Consider the following 24,826-nt stretch of genomic DNA (forward strand, 5'->3'; position numbering starts at 1 on the left):
TGCTCCATGTTTCCACACCAGCGTGCGATTTCTTTTTAAAGTCTTCATGAAAATTAATCAACATTTTGATGCAATTTTTGCTAAATATATCCATTTTAATGTAATTTTGCCCAACATGTACATTTTTGCAAAAAATAAATAAATCCCAATAAAAATGCTGAATTTCTGCATATTATTTCGATTAGTATTTGTATTTTTATCAACACTTTACCCCAGTATATGCATCTTTGTACCTATTACCTAGCTGGGGAACTACATTGCAAAATTCAGAAAACTGCAAATTTCAAAGAATGGCTGTGTTTCAGGAAGTGTGAATTAGGCAGATTCTTCTTTAAATGTGAACTTAATTAAATTCATCCCCTACCCATACCAGTCAGTGGGAAGATAAATTTCATTCCAATAAAGCAAGGATCTGACTCAGTATTAAGCAGCGTCCTATGTTCTTTGGAAGATGAGTGTGACGAACCTCCACCTCAAACTCTCCCCTTGTTACTAAGTTACGTTTTTACTCAGGTGTTCTGGGTTAAATTAACTCTCACCCCACCTGTCCCTTTGAGGTCTGTCTGTTACTGTTTTTCCCTTTATTTAATAAACTGGGGATCTCTTAGTAACAGGGGTTTTACTGTCCAGCGGACGTGGCCGGTTATTTCCACTGCTCTGGGCTTTGGGGTTAAACCTCTCTTTTGCCTATAGTTCGGGGCCTCTCTTTATTAGATCCCCTCACTATACCAGTTGACTAAGCCCTCTTAGCAACTTTGTGGCAAACCCAGGTTTCTTGCCCACTAGCCCCTCCTGAGGGAATTCTAAGACACAAACTATCTTCTTTCAGATTAGTTTTGCCCTTTACCTGAACTCCCCTCCTCAAGAGCTTAGATAACCTGCTGGACCAAAAGAACGACGACTTGGCTCAAAAACAAGAGATCTTTATTTAGTACAAAGCATAGCGGTTGCGGTATAGGTTCATAAGCTTAGATTGTTATCAGTGTCTATTCTTTGTTTCATCAACATAAACATAAACACATCTTTAATGTTCCTAACCTAACCTAAACCTAACTTCTCCACACACCCTCCTTCTTCAGTCACCACTCTCCAACCCCCCAATCAACCACCCTCACGGCTGCTCCCTCCTTTTAAAATGCGGAATGTCCCGCCTCTCAAGGGTGTCTGTCACTCTACCTGGGGATTCCATTAACCCTTAAAACTCCCTGGGTCTCTAAACCGCCCCTAACTATAACCTGATTCATCACAATGAGTGCTCCCCTCTCACCAACTCAAGAGTACAGTGGTACCTCCTGTTGCGCACGGGATCCATTCCAGAGCTCCAGTGAGATCCCAAGGTGTGTGTATCCGGAGGTGCCGCTTCTGCGTATGTGCGTGGCACGGTTTAGCGCTTCTGCGTGTGCGGCGAAACCCGGAAAAATACTTCTGGGTTTGCTGCACATGTATCCCGAAGGATACGTAATCGGAGGTGAACGTAAGCAGAGCTACCACTGTACACATTTATCCCCTTCAGAGAAATGTGAGCCTACCTGCAATTGAGAAAGGTTACTTCCCTTTTACACCACGTAATGAAAAGCATTTGGGTCAAAGCAGTGTTATTGTGCTCTCCCCACCCCACATCATCCAGAAAAGCCATACAAAACTGCATGCATGCAGAAGCATAGGCTACCAGTCTGTAACCCTACAAATGGCAAAAATGTTTTCCCGGTAACTTCCATTCTGACATTCAAGAGACGTACTGGATTGTTAGTAGGAAATTGAAATTGAAATTGCTTGGAAGTTACATGCACATTATTTCTGTATATTTATTAAGTCTTTTATTGCCACTAATGTTATTGTCGCCAATTTCCTTTTAAAATTCAATTGTGTGAGTGTAATTGCTGTTCCTGCGTTTTTTTGTCTTGTCTTGCTATGAGCTTAAAGCTGAAATAAACTGATTTATTTAAAAAAAGGCATAGGACACTGCCTCCAACAACACCAAGAGCTAGGCTGCAGTAACAAGTGGTGCCACTTGGCAAGATTGACAGGGGCATTGGCAGGGGCAAGGCGCATTGCGGAAAAGCACTGGTATCCTTAAGCATGCGAGAAAAGGAGCACCAGAGTTCTATCAGTCTGAAATCAATCCAGAACTGAAATATGGGTGGTGGGGTGGTAGAACCTCATCAGCTATAAGAAAGCAGCAAGAGCAGCTATAAATCAAAATGCTGAGGGGCTACACATCTGCAGAAGGGCCCGCTGTGGATAAAGCCTGCTCACATTACCGTTTGCCGCAACCATTGCTGCCAGCCTCTTGCATTCCTGTGAGATTTTTTTTTTAAAAAAGAAAAAAACTCTTCAAAAACAATAAGCATAATAATGAGATTCCAAATGCCAAGCAAACTTTGCACGCCCTCGATTTGGTGGTTCCCTCTGTGCTTCTTTCTATCTCCCTGCCCCACCTGTGCCTTTGCCTCTTTAAGAAAGAAGTGCCTGTGGGATTCTTCACTTGTGAAGCTTTTAGAGCATGATTAATTGGTAATCAGTGGCACGGTTCCCTTAGTACATAGTGATCCCGCTCTAAAATGCAAAAGGGAACTGTGCTATCAGTGTTGTTTCTCATGTGGTGCCAGCTTGCCCCGGGCGCTTATTCTCAAAGGGTTATGAGCCAATATAAATTCCTGAAGCTCCATGGGAGAGAATCCTTTTGTTTGTTACTTTCTTTGCCCTTTGCTATCAACAAATGGTACCCCTCCACACACAAGCAGAAATACATACACACCCTGGCATTTACAGCCTCTAAGGACATAGAATTTGCGCTTCCCTCCACATTTATCCAAGGTCTCCGTCATGTCTGCATGACTTCCTGCCAAAGGAAGAGTACAGAGGCCTTGCAACTGGGCCTGAAGGAGACAGTCTTGCTGTGACTCTGATTTCACGTGCTTTGCAGTCTTTGGGATTGTATACGCAAGTGCATTATTTTTTTTGGAAAGTCTCGTAAACCCTTCAGCAAAATGGGTAAAAGTCTTTGTACGGGTGGACAACAAGGACAGCATAGGACTCCAGAGACTGGGAGAGGTCTCGTTTCTGAGGCCTAAAATCCTCAAGGCGAGGCAATAATGGAGATAGTGGGCTTCATGGTCAGTGGGAACCTGAAGTGGTAGGGATGGAGGAGAAATCCAGTTCTGTTCACATTTTAATGCAACCCTACCCACTTCACACTTGTTGAAGACATATGTCAGTCAAAACAAAGCTATCTTTTGAAATTCACACTTCATTGAACTAAAACTAGTGGATTTTAGGGGATTTAGGTGGATTTTAGGGGAAAGTATGCACAAAAATCCCTGTATTAGTGAAACTAATGTTAAAAATGCATTGTGTTAGAGAACATTGCTGGCAAAAAAATGTACATTAATGAGGACTTTAAAAAACAACAACCACAAACTGATGTGGAAAGGTGGCAAACTAAATATAAGATTGCGGGGGGGGGGGGGGTGGGACACAAAGAAACTGAGAAAAACTGAAATTATCACACTCGTTCCTTGGAGGTCAACAAGTTTTCGGAGGTATCACAGCCACAGTAGCCAAAGACACAATCCAGGGCAACAAAGTACTCTTAGAACAATATACCAGGACCAGTAAAGGCAAAGGTGGAAATAGATCCCTTCTACAAGAGAAAGGAAGGGTGTGGCTATCAGTAGTGTTTTCCAGTCTCTTACTTTCCCACTTGGATGTTTACGGCATCCACAGTATTCAGTGAGGCTTACTCTCAAAAACGTTCAGTGTATCTGAAGAAGTGTGCATGCACATGAAAGCTCATACCAAGAACAAACTTAGTTGGTCTCTAAGGTGCTACTGGAAGGATTTTTTTTATTTTTTATTTTATTTTTTCTCAAAAACATGTGCACAAGATTTCAGTCATAGTTATGCCTATTTATTAGGCATTTCACAATATTGGAGAATTGTGATATGGATCATAATAAGAAAAGGATTTTAAACAGATGTTAAGTTGGGTTTTCTTAGTTCACTAGTTATTTTTAGTTAGTTGTAAAGTGGCAGCAGAGAAACCTTCACGTGGGCAGAAGTCTTACAAAGACTGAAAAAAGAAAACCAAATCTAAAGCAGAATACCAACTTTTATTATTCCTCTGGCTAAATTTGTCATAATTTACCACCAGTCTTATGATTGTTCTGGTTTAGTTTAGGCTTAAAAGCCACCATTATTATTTCTGTAGTCCTTTTCATTAAGGGCTTCATTGATTCCTCCCCCCTCCCACCCCCCATCATTTGACTTATTCTACCTTTAAAAACATTGCAATAACGTGTACAGCACTGATACCGCCTGCTCCCCCCTTCCACTTTCTACCCATTGTTAACAACAGTTACTTACAGTGGCAAATAACGGAAGAGGAACAAAGAGGCTTCGCAGCAGCATGTGGAGAAATGACTTTAGAAAGACGATGCTAACATTAAATGGGCTAACATTAAATGGGAGTAAAATGCCTAGTTGTCATTAACAGACAAAATAGTTCCCTGAACAGTGGTGGGTTAACTTGGACCATTTTTATCTATTGACACTTTGAAACAGTTGTGGGTGCGGAGGGGGGAGTTGTTTAGATGGGAATGTGTATTACTTCCCTTGCTGTGGAGTGTTGTAAGCAAGTTCTGCTGCGTGTTGTGTGTGTGTGTGTATGTGTGGAGGTTCTCCTGCCCCTTCTGCTGAGAAGGTCTCTGGACACGTGGCCCCCAAAGTCCTGTCTAGCAAGTGCAAGGGTTCTCCTTGCCTCCCCAGTTTAACACTATAGCTGAGCTGACTCATGTTTAAAATTGGGCCATGCTGTTCTCTTCTGTATATAAAAGCAGGTAAAGGTGTTTTTTTTTTTTTTAAATGAAAATTATTATTGAGAAAACTGAAAAATTATCGCAACCTATTAGAATGGCCAGGTGTTTAAGAATGTTTGCCACTTGCATTTCAAGTTTGATCTCCATTTCTTCATCCTCTCCCCCCCCCACCTTCAAGCTTCTGGACTGTGTTGTCTGTTGAACCTCTAGATCTAGAATAATTCACACAGCTCTACAGATGAGCTAGTAAAGTGATCTGGTGCCTTAAACAAGGATCTGCTCCAATAGGATCTGCCCAAAGAGCACTTTACATGGCCTCTACATTCTGGGCTTAACTGTCAGAGGTCTTTTACCTTTACATTGTATTGAGGAATGGGTGGTGGTAAAGTGATGAGTCTTGATGAGGCTGAGTTAGGCTCAAAGCAGGAATTTGCAAACTGTCTCAATTCAGAGTACCTTCCACACCATGCCAAGGCGCTCTTGCACATCTGCTACAAACTGTTGATTACTGATGCAGTGTATACTAAGAAATATTCTGAGGAACACACTCCATTCATGCAAGACATTGACCAGGCCTGCTGGGGCTCACTGTTGCTCGGTGTGAGCTGAGTGCACCCTAGAACAGACCCAAAGGTTTTCATTTTTAAATATATATGTTGCCTTCCTGGACTATGTCCACCCAAGGCAGCAAATGAAAACACGTCTATAACACACCACTATAAAACTTATTAACCATTGTAAAAAGTTGGACAAACAAACAACCCAAATGATCAAGGGGATGGAGCAACTCCGCTATGGCGAGGGGTTGCAGCATTTGGAACTTTTTAGTTTTGAGAAAAGATGATATGATAGAAGTTTATATTTTTTTTAAAAAATGCATGCCATTGAGATAGAGGAAAACGAATAGAGAAAAAGTTTCTTCTCCTTTCAGCACTAGAACTTGTGGACATCCCATGAAGCTGAACATTGAAAGATTCAAGACTGATAAAGGAAGGTTCTTGTTCAGGCACCACGTTGTTTAACTGTGGAACTCACTGCCACAAGAGGTAGTGATGGCCAACAACTAGGATGGTTTTAAAAGAGGATTCTTGGCAAGTGATGCAATCAATGGCTACTAGTCATGAATGCTATGCTCTTCTTCCATTGTAGGAGGCAGCAATGCTTCTGAATACCAATTGCTGGGAATCGCAGGTGTGGAGAGTCTTCCTGCACGGTTCCTGCTTGTCGACTTCTCACAGGCTCACATCTAGTTGGCTACTGTGAGAACAGGGTGCTGCACTAGGTGGGCCAATGGTCTGATCCAGTAGGCTCTCCTTATGCTATTAAGTTCCTGCCTTGGTGTAATTTTAGCACAGCATTTCATTTCCCCAGGCTTTAATCTTAAAATGATGTGTTCTACTCCTGCAGGTGATTTTACACTGCTTTTTTCTGAATTGATTTGCTGTCTATAGATCTTGCTGCTTTTATTATGTGGTGTGTTTAAGTGTTTTTAAATGGTCTTAATTGTGTTTTCTATTTGTGTGTTGTAAGCTGTCCTGAAATTGTTTGATGGGCAAGATAGAAATCATCCTTGAGATGAAAGCAAGATAAAGTAAGCAAACATCTGCCCAAGGGTACATTAGGTCAAATTGGCTCCACTTATGAGCATAGAATGGACTTGTCCATGGCTGCAAATATATAAAATGCACAGATAGCTTGAGCAAAACCTTTAGCGACAAGAGCCATTCACATACCTAAGGCAAAAACAAGTCCCCAGCCCTTTTCTTTTCCTGCTCCCCTTTACCTTAATTGCACAGAGAAATGGGCTGTCACACTAAAGAGGTTTAAAGTTTATATTTTAGGCTGTAAAAAGACACAACTAATAATAGGTCCTGAACTCTTATCACATGATGCACTGTAATGATGAGAGCTCCTGTTATGGTACAGCTAGTGCCCAAGGAAACAGCAGGCCATAGGGCTTACCTCAAGGTTCACGGGAGTTCATTGGGCCTTGGAAGGCAACACATTTTGTGGAGTGAGTTTCTTTTGGTCCACTTCACATGCACAAAGAGCAGTGTGAAGCAAAACAAGGTTGCAGGACTGAGCTTAGCTAGGAATATTTTGACAGTTACCTTCGCCATGGTTGTAGAAAGGAGGAACCCCCCCAAAAGTCCCAAGCCACCCTGTAATAAATGTCCACATGCCCAGTGGTGTTGCTAGAGGTGCTTCTGGATCCTTGAAAGACTCGGGGGAACAGACACAAGGCAAAAACTTGCATTAAATTTACATGTTCTAAATTTGCATCTGTATGTATACAGTAGATGTATAGGCTGACCTTCAGGAGGAATGCTATAATGTAAGTCCATTTTTTTTTAAAAAAAGTTTTTTTAAAAAAATAATGTTGGGGCAGGGGTAGGAGATTCAGGCCACAACGAAAGACCTGGGAGTCCGCCCGTCCCCGCTAACCATGCCCCTATGGCCAGTCACAGGACAGGTCAGGACAGCTGCAGAAGATGCACAGCCTGCAACATGCATGGGATTCTTTCTCCCTTTGTCCTTGAAAAATGCATGTAAAAAGTAATACTCCTGACCCGAGATCAGATACCAGGGAGCACAAACTGTAACAGCAACACAATGTGGCAGCGTCAGCAAGCTGAACCCTGCTCATTTGTGCACAGCTGTTCCCAATTTAGGATTTTGCCAAAACTACCCAAATATTCAGTTCTGCTGCCCAGCACCTTATTGTGCTGGTCACCTGAGCTGTGCTCCTGGCATCCGCAAAACAAACTGTAGTAGGGAATGAAGGAATTCTTTCACTCAAACCAAAACACTCCTTCTGAAGGCTTTTTCCAATAAGTTTTCATCTTCTTTATCACATAATAAGGACTTAAATATTTTCCCTTGGCACCAAAAAAGTACAGCATGTATTTTATGTAAGACAAACCACAGAGTCTGAGAGATTAGGGGGCTGCTTTGCTTTTGTGATGCCAAATGCAATCACTTTTAATTGAGGAAAAACTCCCGTGGGCTTCAGTGACAGTTTCAGCCAAGCTTTTAAAATCTACTGTTAACGTTTCCTGAGGTGGGAAGGTACAAGGCCAGTCCAAGAAGTTCTGCTGCCTGAGGCAAAGGACGAGATGGCAGCCCCCTCCCCCACTCCACAGTATGTTGGGTAGACCGCATGGCATACACAGCTCTGTCCTCCAAGAGGAGGGAACAGCTTGGCAGGGGGGGGGGCGATGGTGGTGAGAAGAAATGGGGGGAGGGGAGCTGAAACAGCTGTCTCCCACACCATTTGTCTAATGGTAGGGCTGATCCTCCTAGCAAGCCAATGTCAGGAGTGTGTGCAGGAGCCAGGCCCTGTGACCAGCAGTGCCTCTCAGGACTGGGGCCTTCCTAAGTTTGTTCTGGAGAGGCAAGGCGCGGCCACACAGGTCAGGCTGCTTGGTAACTCACTGCACCTGGTGGCAAGAGCCGGGTACGGATATAAGGTCAGAATTTCCCTTCAGCTCTTTGCCACAGCAGCACACTTCCTGCCTTGCTGCATTTGGCTTCTTGACTCCTTGCTTCCTGATCCTCGGACCCTTGGCTTCTTGACTCCTGGCTCCTGGCTTCTGGACTCCCGTTTCTGCTCCCACCTCGCCATCTTGCCCCTGGTCCTGACGTCCTCTGCTGGGGGACCTGTAGACCAGACCATGACAGCTAAAATCATGGGATATGGATGCAACATCTGCACATCAGAAGCAGTGTTAAAAAAGGCAGATGTTGAGCAGTGAGCTTCTGCCTCAGACCTCTCAGGAGAGAGGGAGGGAGGGAGGGAGGGAGGGAGGAGTGAGCCTGACTATGTGACAGGCTCTCGCAAGAACTACAAGCTCATCGGTCAATAATTTTTGGAAGTGTCTTTGTGAAACTTTTTTTATAATTTAATTTATAATTTTCATTTATATACATTGCAACAATTTGTTGTTGTTGTTCAGTCGTTCAGTCGTGTCCGACTCTTCGTGACCCCATGGACCAGAGCACGCCAGGCACGCCTATCCTTCACTTTACCAAGGTTCATGGTTCTTACATTCCAGGTTCCTATGCAATACTTTTCTTTACAGCATTGGACTTTCCTTTCGCTTCCAGGCATATCCGCAACCAAGCGTCCTTTCGGCTTTGGCCCAGCCGCTTCATCAGCTCTGGATCTACTTGTACTTGTCCTCTGCTCTTCCCCAGTAGCATGTTGGACGCCTTCCGACCTGAGGGGCTCATCTTCCAGCGTCATATTGCAACAATTATTCAACCATAATTTTAACAATTCCGACTTCGACTCCCTTCCCCCTTTATGCGGCTCTTTACATTTATTTTTGTCCTTTCCTGAATACTCCAAATTGTCTTAACTTATTCTTTTATCCATCTATTCTAATATATATATATATCATATTTTTTTTGAAACTGCAGGTTTTTACAATAATCCTTGCAGCTGTGGTTGCACACTTAGATAATTTTTTATACTGTTTAGGTAGCTCTGTACCCATACTTCCCAAGAGAAAACATTCATAAAATAAACACCCAGAAGCTTATCTTAAACATTGTTTTCAATTCATTATATATCATTTCCCAGTAAGCTTTAACCTTATTGCAAGACATATGGAAAAAGGTACCTTCTTTCACTTTTACATTTCCAACACTTACTCAATTTTGATATATACATTTTTGCCAATCTTCTAGGTGTTAGGTACCATCTATATAACATTTCACTTTTTTGGGTTCCACGATCACTGCAGATGGTGACAGCAGTCACGAAATTAGAAGACGCCTGCTTCTTGGGAGAAAAGCAATGACAAACCTAGACAGCATCTTAAAAAGCAAAGACATCACCTTGCCGACAAAGGTCCGTATAGTTAAAGCTATGGTTTTCCCAGTAGTAATGTACGGAAGTGAGAGCTGGACCATAAAGAAGGCTGATCGCCGAAGAATTGATGCTTTTGAATTATGGTGCTGGAGGAGACTCTTGAGAGTCCCATGGACTGCAAGAAGACCAAACCTATCCATTCTCAAGGAAATCGGCCCTGAGTGCTCACTAGAAGGACAGATCCTGAAGTTGAGGCTCCAGTACTTTGGCCACCTCATGAGAAGAGAAGACTCCCTGGAAAAGACCCTGATGTTGGGAAAGATGGAGGGCACAAGGAGAAGGGGACGACAAAGGATGAGATGGTTGGACAGTATTCTCGAAGCTACTAACATGAGTTTGGCCAAACTGCGAGAGGCAGTGAAGGATAGGCGTGCCTGGCGTGCTCTGGTCCATGGGGTCACGAAGAGTCGGACACGACTGAACGACTGAACAACAACAATATAACATTTCCATATAATTTGCTCTTAAACCATAACATGTTGTAAATTTTCCACATTCCATAATCGTTCCCATGCTTCTATTGCCCGATGTATCATTGAAGATTTCACTTGTTTGTCCTTTGTCTCTCATTCCAATAGCATCTTATACATTTTGGACATCACTTTAACATTACAGTTTAACAGGTCTCTAGTTGTGATAGCTGTTCCCCAAACCCCGCTTCATATCCTTTTAAAATACTTCATTCAAATGATGATATTGTAACCATGTTGTTAACACCCCTGATAAATCCTTAAAATCTTTTAATTTAAATTCTCCACCCTCCTCTCTTAGCAAATTTCTATAGGTTGCTCATTTTTCCATCATATTTTTCTTTTTCACTGCTATGGCTTCCAGAGGTGAAAGCTAAAGTGGTGTTTTGGTCTCCAATAAGTTTTTTTATATATATTTATCCCATATTCTATACATTTTTTCCTAATTATATGGTTTGTGAATCCTTTGTGTACTTTCGCCTTTTCATACCACAAATAAGTGTGCCAACCAAAAATATTATTGCGACCTTCCAAATCTAAAATATGTGAATTCTTCAATAGTAACCATTCTTTCAACCAGCATAGACAAGATGCTTCATAATATAATCTCATTTCCTGCAGGCAGAAACCTCCCCCCTCTCTCGTATCTATCAGTATTTTATATTTTATTCTTCGTCTTTTCCCTTGCCAGATATATTTAGAAACATATTTGTCATTTGTTGAAACAATCTGTCTTGCCAATCACCAGTATTGAAACAAAAATAACATTCTTGATAATACATTCATTTTTATGGTAGACACTCTACCCTACAATAAAAGTTTCATTCTACCCCATATTTGCAAATTTCTTTTAATATCCTCCCGTTTTCAGATAGTTATCTTTATACAAATTTATATTTTTTGCTGTTAACCATACACCTAAATATTTAACCTTCTTTTCCATCTTTAGACCTGATATATTTTGTAGTTTATTATTACTCTCTTCATTCATGTTTTTTTTTTTTTTACCAGGAGCTTGGTTTCATCTTTATTAATTTGAAGACCTGCTATTTCTCCAAAATTTATCTCTTCTAGTGCTTTCAGAATTGATTCTATTGGTTCTTCTACAGATATCACCATGTTGTCTGCAAATAATTTTAATTTATATTGTAAAAAGCTAAGCTAAGCAGAAGACCTGCTGGTGAAACCAATTTTCCATGTGTTTTATCTTCATAGTTACACAGCTGTGAACCTAGACATGTTTTAATTAGATTTAGTATAGACTTTGCTCTTCTGATTTCCTCTGCAAGCCACCTTCCAAAGTTAAACTGACAAAAAGCTGTCTTTGAAACCTAAACCTTTGTTCATTCCCACTAGCAGAGGTAAGTTCAACAGAAGGCATCACCATTCCAGTTTGCTTTTTGCTTCCTCTTGACTCTGTGCAGCTGTAATTATCTCTGCAATAAAGACAGATGTGGGTGCCCTCCAGTGGGCAATCAGGAGATCAAACAATAGAAAAGAAGCTTAACATAATCATCATCATCATCATCATAATATTAAAATACAGTAAGAATAATAAACAAACTGGCAGAACATATCACCTAGTGCAATGATATAAAACCTACATAGCCCATTCACTGGTCATCCTAGGATAATGTGGGTAACTCTAGAGGCCTTGTAAATTTGACTAGGTGCTCATCCTCCACTGCTCTCCTCTAGTCCTAAATGGACACAGGTTACCAGTCATTATTTAATGAAAGCTATCTCTGGAAGATTCTTTATCATACTCTGCCACAGCTTCCTCTGATGAGTCAGCAACTATCTCAACAGGCTTAGAGGAACTTAAGCAAGAAGCAGATTGTGGGTAAGCTGGTCAATAAGTGACTAAAATGTGTCACATTTCTACCTCCTCTAGAATGCTCGCCCCAGGGAGGCTTGCGTGGCACCTTCATTACATATCTTTAGGTGGCAGGCAAAAACATTTCTCTTCAACCAGGCATTTGGCTGATTGATGTTCTATGGCTTTTTAAATGTGTTTGTGGGAGGGGGATCATTGGTTTGTTTTTGTTTATGTATTTTGTGTTCTCATTTTGTATTTTTATGTTGTGAACCACCCTATGATATTTGGATGAAGGTCAGTATACAAATTTAACAAACAAACAAACAAACAAACAAGTGGTGTGTGTTTCTTTGTACGCATCCATGGGAAAATAAATATGGTTATCCACACAACAAAAGGGTCTGCAAACTGCTGTTGGTATTATAAGGTTTGGCAATTTAAATGTTGCAGATGTGTAAATAACAGAACACATACAGATAAGTGATGGCTGTAATTAGTGTGGGTGATATTCAACCAAGTTGTTGGGTGCATGAAACAAGGTTTGCTCCTGCAACAGATCTTTTACTCCTCCCCTCTCCTTGCACCATTTACTAAATCTGCTCTGGAGGTTGGGGGGAACCCCTGGAGATGTATGCAGCGGGTGGAGAGGGGGAGAAGTATTGTTGCATTATGTTGAATTCCACCCAATTTAGGGTTTTATTCTGATGACCATAGGCATGCCATAGCTACACAGCTCAGGGAGTGTGCAGTTTGTCTACCACCAAAGGTTACTGGTAGCTGAAGACATAGAACATATTGGGTGGTAGTCAGCTAATTTTTTCTCAGAGTAAATCCACCAAAATTAATGGCCCTCACTTAGTCATGTTTATTAATTTCAATATGACTGCTCTGAGTAAAACTTAGTTGAATATCACCCATAAGGCAACATGCAATAGATTTAGATTTAGGAAAGATCCAGATAGTCAAAGCCTACATACAGTAGTAGATATTCTTGTACTGGCCTGGCAGAAGACTTATATGCTATGGGACTCATTGTAGTGTTCCTCAAGGTACAGCAACTCAGTTAATGAGTGGTAGACTAAGCTGAACCTTCAGTTTATTTCCCACATGAATATCTACATGAAATCAGCTGAAGCCAGATACCTAATACTTCATGGCAAGATGGCTGTTTCCATTCTGCTCTTTCCAATGTACAGTCTATAGCAGGACATGGTGGGGCAGTCACCTTTTGGCACTGCTGATGTAATGCTCCAATCCAATGTCACTTCTGGAAGTGTTCCAGGCTATGTATGGGAGATACAGCAACTCCAATGACATAAGAGGCTAGATATAATCATGGCCTGGAAGATGCTTCTTAGGCTTGGAAACTCTTTGTCCCTTCCTTCCTGTAAAACCTTTTTTTCATAGGGTTTATGAGATCACATAAGATAAGCTAAGGAACTGCCTTGGATGATGAATGGGGAAACTGTATCCCACTCTTTTTGCACACCTCCTGCAAAGGAATTTGTAGGGGCTGGGTTCTCAATGAATCTGTCTCTAAGGGGTGTCTTGAAATTAGCTGGTCTTTTCTCCCATGAGTTCTGTTGAGAATGTTTTTTATAGCCTGAAGATTGTCCTGGTTCCTTTAATTAGCACGAACACCATCCTTTTTTAATTTTAAATAATAATAATGATATCACCAGCTTGTGAGGCTCTTTAGAGTGACATCTGTTTATTCATATTGACGTTCTATTTATACAAAGAGCATCACTTCTGAGAAAAGCTACTGGATGTTCAAAATATCACCTTGATGCATGAGCCTTTTTAAATTTGCGCTATTTAATTTGTGGCAGCCAGACGAAATATGATTAAATGGTAAATCATAATCATGATGAGACTTCAAGCATCATAGTAAACAAGAGGCTGTGCTATGAATCACAAAGTCCCTTGTTGAAAACTTGCCACTGCCATAAATTCACAGTGCTGCAGTCTTTGTTGCAGGTCTGCAGTATGGGAACAATAATACTGACTGACCTTATGAGCTTGGTATAAGGATTACAGCAGGCTTCCTCAACCTCGGCGCTCCAGATGTTTTGAGACTACAATTCCCGTCATCCCTGACCACTGGTCCTGCTAGCTAGGGATCATGGGAGTTGTAGGCCAAAAACATCTGGAGGGCCGAGGTTGAGGAAGCCTGGATTACAGTGTAATGGATGTGAAGGACTTTGAGAAGTCTAAAGCACAAAATAGATGGCAGTGATAACTGTCACTATGACCTGGATCTCACTGAGATGGTACACCAGACCTGCTGGTACATACTGACATGATAAAGGAATCCCTGCATAGGGAAAAATATATGTCAGAGAGAAGGATTCTAGATTAGCTTCCTCCCTGATGTGCTAGTTTCCTTTGTTCAGGGACTTCTGTTCAGTCATGAGAGTCTCCACTTACAGTCTCAAGTAGCACAGCCCAGAAGCAGGTATGTTAGTAAGAAATGAGCCTAGATTGAATGCCTTTCACATTAAAATGGCTTCCCAATTATCAGCTCTTCTGGAAACAGAAACCTTGGCATCTAAACCCTCCAAGTAAGTCATGTTCTTTAAAATAATAATAATAATAATAGGCTAAACCAACTCAAGTGAGTTCTCAACTGGGCACAAGGATCTGTCACCCCAAAGTGGACAAAAGCCAGTGTCAGGCAGGCTTCTATAGGCATTGTGGTTCTCCAGGAAACAGCAGCATCAAGGCTTGCCCCGAACCAAAAGCCCTTCAAAATGTGCGAAGAGGGGAACCCCCCCCCCACTTCTTGCTTCTGAGGAGTCATACCCCAAAGGTCGCCTTGCTTTGGTGCTCTAGCCGACAAATAACCACGAGACACTGCATGTCCAAAAATTAACCAAATATGTAGAATAAGAACATAGGTTGTGCAGGAGGCAACAAAGTACAAATACAGTTTCTATCCTACACATTCGTCCCTAGTCTAAGGAAATAACATTCTAGTATCGCCCAACATAAGCAAACTACAGTATGGGGGAGCTGCCATCTCTATCTCGCAATAATGCACAAGGGAATGCAAACATTTCAACGGCTATTGACTTTTATCACTAAACCTCATAATCCTTCCACTTTAGGGTGGCCGAGTAGACTGCCTTTCCCCCCTTGGTCATCTCTCTAGGAAAATTCTAGTGTAGCTCCACTTCTGCAAAGGCTGAATACATATTTGTGCCAATCCACCTTTCATATGCCGGCTGCCTAACTAGTCTGGCAGCTTTGTCAGGAAGATTGGATAGATAGGAAAATAAATGAAAACTACACCACAGGATGAAGTGGCACATTTATAAATGAATGAATTCATTTGGGCACAAGTGCAAGACATACCACTTCCAGCGCATGAAGTGGACAATAAAAGTGTTGAAAGCACACACAAGGGATGATGGTAGTAGAGATTTGCAAAAGAGAAACTTGTGCCCAAGGGACACAGAACCGTTAACCCAGTGGTTTCTCTTCAATCACATTTCTAATGCTCATTCTGTGCCCATACACATTTTCTTACTTAGAGAGGATGTCCTCAATACAGTGTAAAAGAAAACTGTTGGCAGTGACATATCATGTTGGGAGAGGTGAAGTCAAACAAACTCTTGATAGCTGCAGCAGCAGTAGCAGATGCTATTGAGCTCAATAAGGTTGCCCAAGTTCAGAGCTGGCGGCATAGGGTGCTCGGGATTTCCCAGGCATCAGCTGCCCCCCAGCTTCCAGAATCAGAACATTTTTTTTACTCCCCACACCCCCAGCAGCCTAGTAGATGGAGGGGGAGATATCAACCAGGAAGCTGTCATGTCTTTTTGCAGATTGGGGACTCAGGGAGGATAGTTTGAAGCCACTGGTCAGCTCCTTGAGCCAATGTCAGCTTGACCTCACTCTAAGGGATTAGTTGTCTCAGTAGCATGTTACAGGGGCCTTCTGAGGGCTGCCTGACAATCTACATCCTATTAGCCCCACCGTGCTCAGTTAAAGGGCTATTGCGCTTTCCCAAACCACAGGTTCCTACGGTGTGGGGACTGCACTGGAGGGGTGTTCTTGTGACCCAGAGGAGCCAGACATGATCATATAATAGAACCTGAATGGTCCAGGAGCAGGGGGGTGATGCCTCCTCTTCCTCAATGTGAGAATTGTGGCCACAGAATATGACAGGAACCAACAACAGTCCCAGCACAAATTTGTCATACTTCCGTCAGATTTAGAACCACAGTAGAGAACCTGAGTATTGACATTTGGCTCACAGTCCTAGTAAAAATACACAAGGACCTACTGCATATGTAAGAGAAGGAAATGAGGTTGATGATATACCCTTTGCACCTATATACATATAAGCACAGCACAGCACAGCCCCTGCTCTTAGTGTTTCTTGTGCGATTGGGACAGCTGAAAATTCTCACACGTTCCATTAACTGGATCAGATTCCAGCAGTGATGGGAGGGCAGGGAGTCTTGGTGAAACAGCTCAATAGACCCAGGCCTCTCCTGAGTCCTGACATTAGGCCAAATATTCTGGGTCACATAGTTGAGATCCTCGTGATGAAACCCAATACAGAGGTGGATCAAGCGGTGCTCACCACATGGTGTTAACGTCCTCCTGAACTGACAGGCCTGGTATGCCAAGCTAAGCTGTTAACCATATCAGCTCCACAGTGGGCCAAGCTAAGCTGTTAACCATATCAGCTCCACAAGATCAAGGGCATGACAGCTGGTGAATGAGGATCAGGGGCACACCGAGCCAACTTGGCCTACAAATGCTCCAGACTTTATAGTTACCTCATGGTTTTGGAAACCAACACAGGGCAAACATGATGTCACCCGTGTTACAGTTTTGCTGCCACTTAACAACATAATACCCACCCTGAAAATTTCCAGAGAACTTTGTTGTGTGTTCTTCTACCGCCTTGTAACCAGCGGCATATGAATGTTGCAAGGTTTATTTTTAAAGCACTCTTCATATTTCCTGTTCCTAAGCAATGACTAAGAGATGATTAGCACTCATCCTCAAATGGACAGAGCCATCCAGACTTTTCAAGGGGGTTGGGGGGAAAGAATACTTCATTAGTTACCTATAAAGTTCCCATTACTTTGCACACCCACCCACACCCAAGCACTGTCCATTCTGAAATATCACTGTAAATACATGGAAAAGCAATATCGCCCTTAGGAAAGTACTACCATGACATTAGTAATGTATTAAAGTGTCCAGTTGCAAAAAACAACAGTGCTACAGGTGTCTGTCTCCTCATTTCCCAAGCAATGAGAAGTTCCAGTGATAGCACTGCTTGGAAGAGAGATCACAGATTTAGGAGATTTAGCTCATATTTTTGTAATGTTATTACAGTATTTTTATTTTGCAAAAATAGGAGCATAGGTGGAAGCAAACAGCACAAGCACTCCTACCAGTTACAAGATCCACATGAGACCCCCAGAGAGCAATACCTACACCCCAAGGTACCTTCAGTTCACAACTTATCTCTCTTGCTCCACTTATTTCACTGTCTCAGAATGACTCTGTTCTCCAAAACGGCAGCCCTCCCTACACCAAATGCCAAGAGCACCCTAACTGGGGGATGGGTGTGGTGAATTTCCTTCCATAAAATGGCTCTCACTTTTCAGAGATGATCAAGAAACTATCCCCTACCAATTAGTTCCCTAAACCAGGGATGGGGGTCCTTTGGCTCTCCAGATGTTGTTGGACTACAACTCTCATTATCCCTGGCAATCGGCCATGCTGACTGAGCCTGATGGGAGTTGGAATCCAAGAGCTTCAGGAGTGACACTGGTTCCTCATTCCTGCGAAAGACAAATATCTAACAACCACCCTGAGGGAGTAACCTGCAATTTCCCTAGCAAAAGATGTCACCGTCAGCATTCAGAACAATATAATTATTACCACTGGAACACTATGGATCACTTTAAACTCCAATTAGTATCTCAGAATTTCAGCTATATCACATTATGTAAATCAGAAGAGATGTTCCTTTTTTCAGACAATCTTTGAGGAGTGTATTTGGAATCAAGGATAGCTCCAGGTCTTCAGCTCATAGGGTGGGTAGGGAAGAGCTGCTAAATTATTTCCCCCACTTGTCCCTTGGAGAAATATTTTCTTGCAATTCCACTTCAATTTTCATTTGAATCGGCAAGTTTGATATTTTGTTATATTTGATTTATTTGTTTACTGGATTTTTATTCTGCTTCTCAGCCAAAATTCCCCAAATGGAGAAGGAATATCAAGAACTGGCGCCTTGGGGAGACGGATACATAAGTAAGAACAATACTGATTTCCTGTTTGCTGGTAACGACAGACATGCTGTGGTGCATGTGTGTGGCCAGGGATTGTGCCAAAAATGTTTTGAACACGTCTGTCAAAACTGCATTTAATCAAGCACATAGGGCACAATTCAGACAGAGTTAATCATTTTAAAAACTCCCACTTAACTCTCCCCCATAGAAATCAACAAGGCCACAAGTGCTTAACTTTGGATGGGCAATGCTGGTAAAGTCTATCATAATTTCTGTGCAGATGTCCTAAAGTGGCAACATCCAGTGCTGTTCACCTCCTTCCACAATGGAAATCCACTTGTGCAACAGGACCTCCAGCTTCTCTTCTTCCTCTGTAGCCCTTGTACCCTCCTTCTCCAAAATCTGCTACCAAGTGTCCCCCAATCCTCTGGAGAAGTTTTGGAAGCTGCAGGGAGGGGGCAGAGAGGAAGGGAAAGGACTGCTGCACAAGCCAATGTCTGCTTGCACTACATTGGATTTCACCCATATCAACAGTTCCAGAGCATCTCATGGAACTGTTGATATGGTTTTTGAAATGTTGAGCTTTTAGTAGCAAAATCCAGATCTTGCTGAACTCCTCTAGGTACATACCTGAGTAATTGTAGAAGTGACCGGAGCTTAGGGGTAAAAGTAGAAGAGAATGTAGCTAACAAAACTGAATTCAAGATCTAACAGAATACATCTAAAACATATTGAGAGTCTGCTCTGGATCAGTTTCAAAACCTCAGTCAAGAAGAAATGGTTGTGGGAATGGGAGAGGTAGGGAGGGAGGAGAGAAATCTAAGTTTTTAGATATTACCCAAATCCAGACTACGGAATTGATTTCTGTATTCAGTTCTTATAGAGCTAATAATTTTACATGGGCACTCTGGAATTAAGTGGATCTTATATTTTCCTGACTCTCCCATAATTTTATACTAGAGCTCTGTGCTTGGTTATTAAAACAGAAGAAAGGTTTTTCTAATATTCTCCTTCTATCCACTTTGACCACTGATAGCAGTAAAATGCTTCAGATGGGCAAGGCCTGAAAAATAGGAAAGAAAAGAACATTTACCTTTCCACCGTCAAATCCTGGAATCAAAGCCTATTAAATGGCTATATCTGGGTAGGAAAAAAGCATATTCCTGTATTTCAGACAGAAACGATCCTACTACAAAGGATTGATCCTGCACCAAGAATGTAAAATTGCCAGTCCCTCCACCCAGAAAAACAATTCCCACCTCCCAATCAGTTCCAAGACCACATTCTGTTTCCAAAGTTTGGGAATCGTGTTAAATTGTTCTCTGTGGCATACTCAATTTCCAGCATTTAAAAAATAAAAATAGCTTTCCTTCCGACAGCTGTGGAAGTCCAGAAGTGCTAAGTGCTATAACATCACTATGGTTCAACATCCCACCAACCTGCGAGTTTTATTGCATAGTCATATTCGATGTCACAGAGTAAAGTTATTTGCAGCCAAGTCCTCAGCGTGTTTATTCTGAAGTGTCACGGCTTCAATGGCACTTGCTCCCAAGAAAGAATGGTCAGAGCTGCAGCCTCAGCCGGATGAGGTGGCTTCTTTTTTTGGGACAAGTCGGCCATAAAACTTTGCAGACTTTATCTGCCACTCCCTGATGAGACGGAACATTTTTAACAGTGGAAAAATTAGAGTTACTAATGAAACTCGATGCTATTTTTAATGGAGAATAACCGTTTCACCTAATAAAACATCCAAAGTCTTCAGAACCTTCAGAACTTCATGAAACTTTATGGCTATGCCTGGCCACTCTTATTACAGGGTAATGAGAGACTATAATGTATCTTGATCATGATGATCATTGTGAGCGTGTAAATTCCAGCCACGTTAGTAATATTTGGTTTTGGAAAGGAAATCTGACATCTGTTAAAAGGCTTTGAAATTACTTGAGGATAGGATACGAACTGGTACAACACAGAAATGTGAAGACTCCTGTCCATGCATCGTTAGGAGTTCACCTAGGAAGAAAGTGAATGTAGCCAAGAGATATAAACGATCTGTTAATAAACTGAGGCTGGAGATCAGGAGATCTTTAATTATTTTAATAAAGTGAAACTGCAACACTGTCTTCAGAGGTGTCTTAGCCATAGAGGCTACTGGCGCGAGGTGCCATGGCGCCATGGCCAGGAGGGCGCCTCCGCCATGCCACACTGCGCCAAGAGCTGCCCTCCAGCCCCACTGGCAGCCCCGCCCTTGCCCACTTTTTCTCAGACTGTGGGCGCCCTCGTGGAGAAGCCATCGCATGGCAGCACGGGCTGCGGTGGATGCAGAGCCACTCCTCGTCTGTGAGGCGGCGGCGGCGGACGGATCTCCGCCGCCACCTCCTCTCCCTTGGCCACTGGAATCCCCTCATCCACCGCCCGTGGCGTGAGTGGCTCCTGAGGGGCCTCGTCCTCCACATCACCGGAGCCCGCTGCCCCCAGTGGTGCAGCTAACCACTTGGGCTCCCTGTGCGTGGGGGCCAGGGCGTGGTGCCCTTGGGGCAGGACGGGCCAGGGCACACCAGAATTCTGGTGCCCGAGCCGTGTTCTGCTCTGGTGCCCTGCAGGCCCACGTTGCTTTTCCAAGTGGCGCGGAGCCTGCAGGGAGTCCGCCTCTCGCTCAACTGTAGGGTGGCAGCTTGAGGGAGAGGCAGTGGGCCGATGCAAGCGCCATAGGCAGGGAAAGGGAGGGGGCACCGGAGCGATCTTGCACCAGGGCGCCGGTTATGCTTAAGACGGTCCTGGCTGTCTTCTTCAAATAGTCATGATGACAAATATATTTAGTTTCTAAGGGGTACATCTGTGGCAGGGATGGGGAATGTTTTCCAGCCCAAAGGATGCAGTCCCTTGTGGGGAAACTTGGGGTGTGAGGGTCTGCATGCCAGCGGCGTGTGGGACCAGAGGCAAAAGTGGGTGGAGCAGGCAATGAATGTGACTCTTACCCTTCTACAGCAGGATATATTTCAGTCTTCTGTAAACACATAAAGCCCTCTCCAAGGACACATTCCAGCTAGGTAATAGCATTCAAGGAGGACATGGAGAAGGACCAGTGAGGGGTGTGGCCTGAGGAAGAGTCCCAAGAGCTGAACGGAAAGTCCTGGAGTGCCACATCAGAGCGTGAGGTTCCCCACCTTCGTGTGGGAATGTTCAGGGTGGCAGGAGAGGATATATTTATTAATATCCCTCCTAACTTGCACTAGCAAGTTCCTTTACTTAGCAGAGTGCATTCCCCTTTATACTGCAGAAAACTAGTTGCAAACTTGTGTGTGAGTTTCTTAAGACAATACACAATTCAATCTGGCTTGTCCAGATTGAAATGTGTTCTAATATTTTCCTGGTAAAACCTCTTGAATCCCTCCTAAAAGAATAAAGACACCACAGTCTTATTCATAAAGTTTACTCACGATCAGGCAGAGCACACAGTGTGATCCCTGAAGGCAGGCTTATGTTACAAGCATATACAAACAGGTTTACCCCATATGTGGGTTGACTTAATGACTGCAGTTAGCAGTCTGGGAAGTTCGCTGGATGAAATGAAGATGGAAAAGAGAGAGAGAGAGTAGCAGCATGCCTTGTCCTTTTTCCAGGTCTAGAAAGGTCACACCCACCCACTAGTCACATGCAAGGAAGGATGCTCCAGGCCAGGAGGAACAGGAAGTTTCGACTGGCTGGACCAAACATTCCCTTGCATGTCCACTCTAGTAAAACAAGGAATGTTGTACTTGACTGCTCTCAGTGGATTACATCCCACACGTCACCTATGGGATACAGAAAGGCTTCTCCAGATATGCTGGGATATTCCTTCTACTGTGAGAAAAGCAAATGTTACAAGAGATGCTGGTGCCACTCTTTGCCTTTCTCTCTCCCCAGTCCCCTTCCTCGTGGTGTCTTGCATCACACAACACATGGCACAATAACATTACCATTGTCCTGCCCAAGTCTCACATCCTTAGGCATCAGCAGCGGGAGCAGAGAACTGGACATTGCTGCCATGTCACACATTGCTTTATACTAGAGATTATAAGGAAGATGGGTAAAAAGGAGCAGTACATATTAGCAACATCATATATTTTGTAACATCTAAGGTTGCTTTCACACAAGTGGTGTAGTGGTTAAGAGCGGTAGAATCGTAATCCGGTGAACCGGGTTCGCGTCCCCGCTCCTCCACATGCAGCTGCTGGGTGACCTTGGGGTAGTCACACTTCTTTGAAGTCTCTCAGCCCCACTCACCTCACAGAGTGTTTGTTGTGGGGGAGGAAGGGAAAGGAGAATGTTAGCCGCTTTGAGACTCCTTCGGGTAGTGAAAAGTGGGATATCAAATCCAAACTCTTCTTCTTCTTCTCTGCCATGATTTGCTTGCTCACTTTGCATGGAAAATCCAGACAATGTCATTGGCAAATCACCGGCTGCCTGCATTGCTCTTCCATATTTTCCCCATATCTGATTTGTAGTTATTTAAATTATTTTCCAACACAATTGCAACGTTCGCCTATCCAGTGTTGGTAGGCAAAGCTGGTTCCTGTGTCTTTAATTAAAAGCTTCTTAGTTGACAGTTCTACACTTTTAGTACTTCCTGTTGTGCAGTGTGATTGCTGATAACTTGCTTGTTAATTGACTTTCAGATAGCATTTCTTAATTGCCTCTTAAGGTCAGTTCCTGGGCAGGAGTGCTTGAAAACTACATTTCCGCCCATTATATTTTGTTTTCACTTCTATATACTAAAATACTGCTATTTCACTGTAAAAAGGAAAAGGAAAAAATGATGAGAAGTTAAAGCCTCTTCTAGAAAAGAAGCTAACGAAAAAGGGCAATTACGAAAGGCTGTTCAAGAGGCAATTAACAGACTCAGTCAATAATCCCTCTGATCCACTCAGTAGGAAGCCATCAACAGTCGTAGTTGCAGGACATCAGCTTGAAGTATCCTTCTTGCTTTACAAATGTCCAATGGCACTCAATGCTGTAATCATTCTCTTACCTAAAACTTAAGAACACGTTCTAAAACATGTATGAAATGGATTGCCAGCCAGTGTTTCAGGCTGAGACTACTCACTCTTAATGTACTTTGAGCCTGGTCACACAAGTTTTTCGTATGGAATACATTAGTGCATTCAATTTCCTCAAACCACACAGAGCTCACCTTGACCCTTTAGCAGTCTGTGAAGTTGGCAAGAATGACATGGCAGAAAGGCATGCAAAATCCCATTAATATATGGCCCCAATCCCACACTCCATCAATATGCTACTGCTTCCAATTATTGATATAAAGCGGTGCTAAACTGAAACTGCAGGACCTTGTTTGTGGGCATGTGATAGTGTATGCGCACATATGCATGATTGCTACCATGCCACATCCAGAGCAAGGACAAGCTGCAATATATTTGGCTAACACTATCAAAACAGTAAGCGTCACAAGTTTACTAATATACTAGTCAATTTGCCATACAATGGATAAACCTGAAAATAAATTATATTATGTGTCTTATAATACAGATATACAGTGCTATATGTGACATTATTTTGCAGTGCAGTAATAGACAGAAAAGTCACTCTCTAAAACCGATCTGCTCACTATGCACATGATCATAGCCAAGTCTCCTTTCTACATTTCTTGCAACACTTAATCAACTCAAATCACACAGAATTAATGCTTTGTAGAGGGGGCCCTGTTTGCTCCTAAATTGTGCACATTCCACAGAAACATTTAATTCCATCTGTTAAGTATTTATAGATCATAACAAATATATAAGCCATGGGAGTGATGGGTACCCAGCTTGTCTTTCAGATCTCTTAGCAAAACTGGATTGCAAGGCTATGACATTTAAGAACGTTCAGCAAACCCAGTGGTCTCAGAGAATTGACTTTAGAGAAAAATCTGTTATTGTTTTCCATGCATATAGCACTTATCTGATTAACCTGACTTTAAACTGATGGACATATTATCAAATCTCAATGTAGGTTTTTTCTAGAGATATTAGAATCATAGAACTGGAAGGGAGCCTGGAGGTCCAGTTCAATCCCCTGCTCATTGCAGGATACAATGACTACAGTTTCCATTACAGGTGGACCATTCAGCTTCACCCCTGCTTAAATTCCTCCACAGAAGAGGAGCCACAAGTCCACCACTTCTCAACACACCAATTTATGTTCTCAAAATATTCTTACTAGGAGTGTGCACTGGCATCAAGATTCAACTTGTACCTGTACCTGTAGCTTTGGAAATGCCAATTAGGGTCACTCTGTGACTTTGCAATTCAACTCCTTATTTAGGAGCAAAATGAAAAATTGTTTCCCCCCTCCTCCATCCACTATAATGGGGAATCTAAATATGGCTATAGCTTTTATTGTCACAGAAGTGGATGAAATTTGGAGGCTCAGAAGCCTCAACAGGATTATATCTTCCAATTTTATTTATTATTTTATTTGATGCATATTCTGCCCTTTCTCCCAAAGAAGCCCAAGTTCAAGGCGTTTGTAGGGAGAATACATCCAGGGGTGTGTGCAAGGCAGCTTTACAATTTGATTAGAAGAAGAAAGTCTATTTATCCGGC

At 42.6% G+C, this 24,826-nt stretch overlaps 1 protein-coding gene across 3 annotated transcripts in view; it reads right to left on the reverse strand.

The window, feature by feature from the left end:
- Positions 1–24,826, reverse strand: part of BOD1 (biorientation of chromosomes in cell division 1) — a 67,096-nt gene that overhangs the window by 15,741 nt on the left and 26,529 nt on the right. Inside the window, exon 4 of one of the 3 annotated variants that reach the window (XM_033139962.1) lies at positions 19,227–19,305. The exons of the other annotated variants lie outside the window; for them this stretch is intronic. Within the exon in view, the coding sequence (XP_032995853.1) occupies positions 19,242–19,305 (64 nt within the window). The 3' untranslated portion in view covers positions 19,227–19,241. Of the gene's footprint in view, positions 1–19,226; positions 19,306–24,826 lie in introns of those variants that run through there. 3 annotated transcript variants of the gene reach the window in all.

The sequence above is a fragment of the Lacerta agilis genome, chromosome 2, assembly GCF_009819535.1.
Source record: "Lacerta agilis isolate rLacAgi1 chromosome 2, rLacAgi1.pri, whole genome shotgun sequence".
NCBI lineage: Eukaryota > Metazoa > Chordata > Lepidosauria > Squamata > Lacertidae > Lacerta > Lacerta agilis.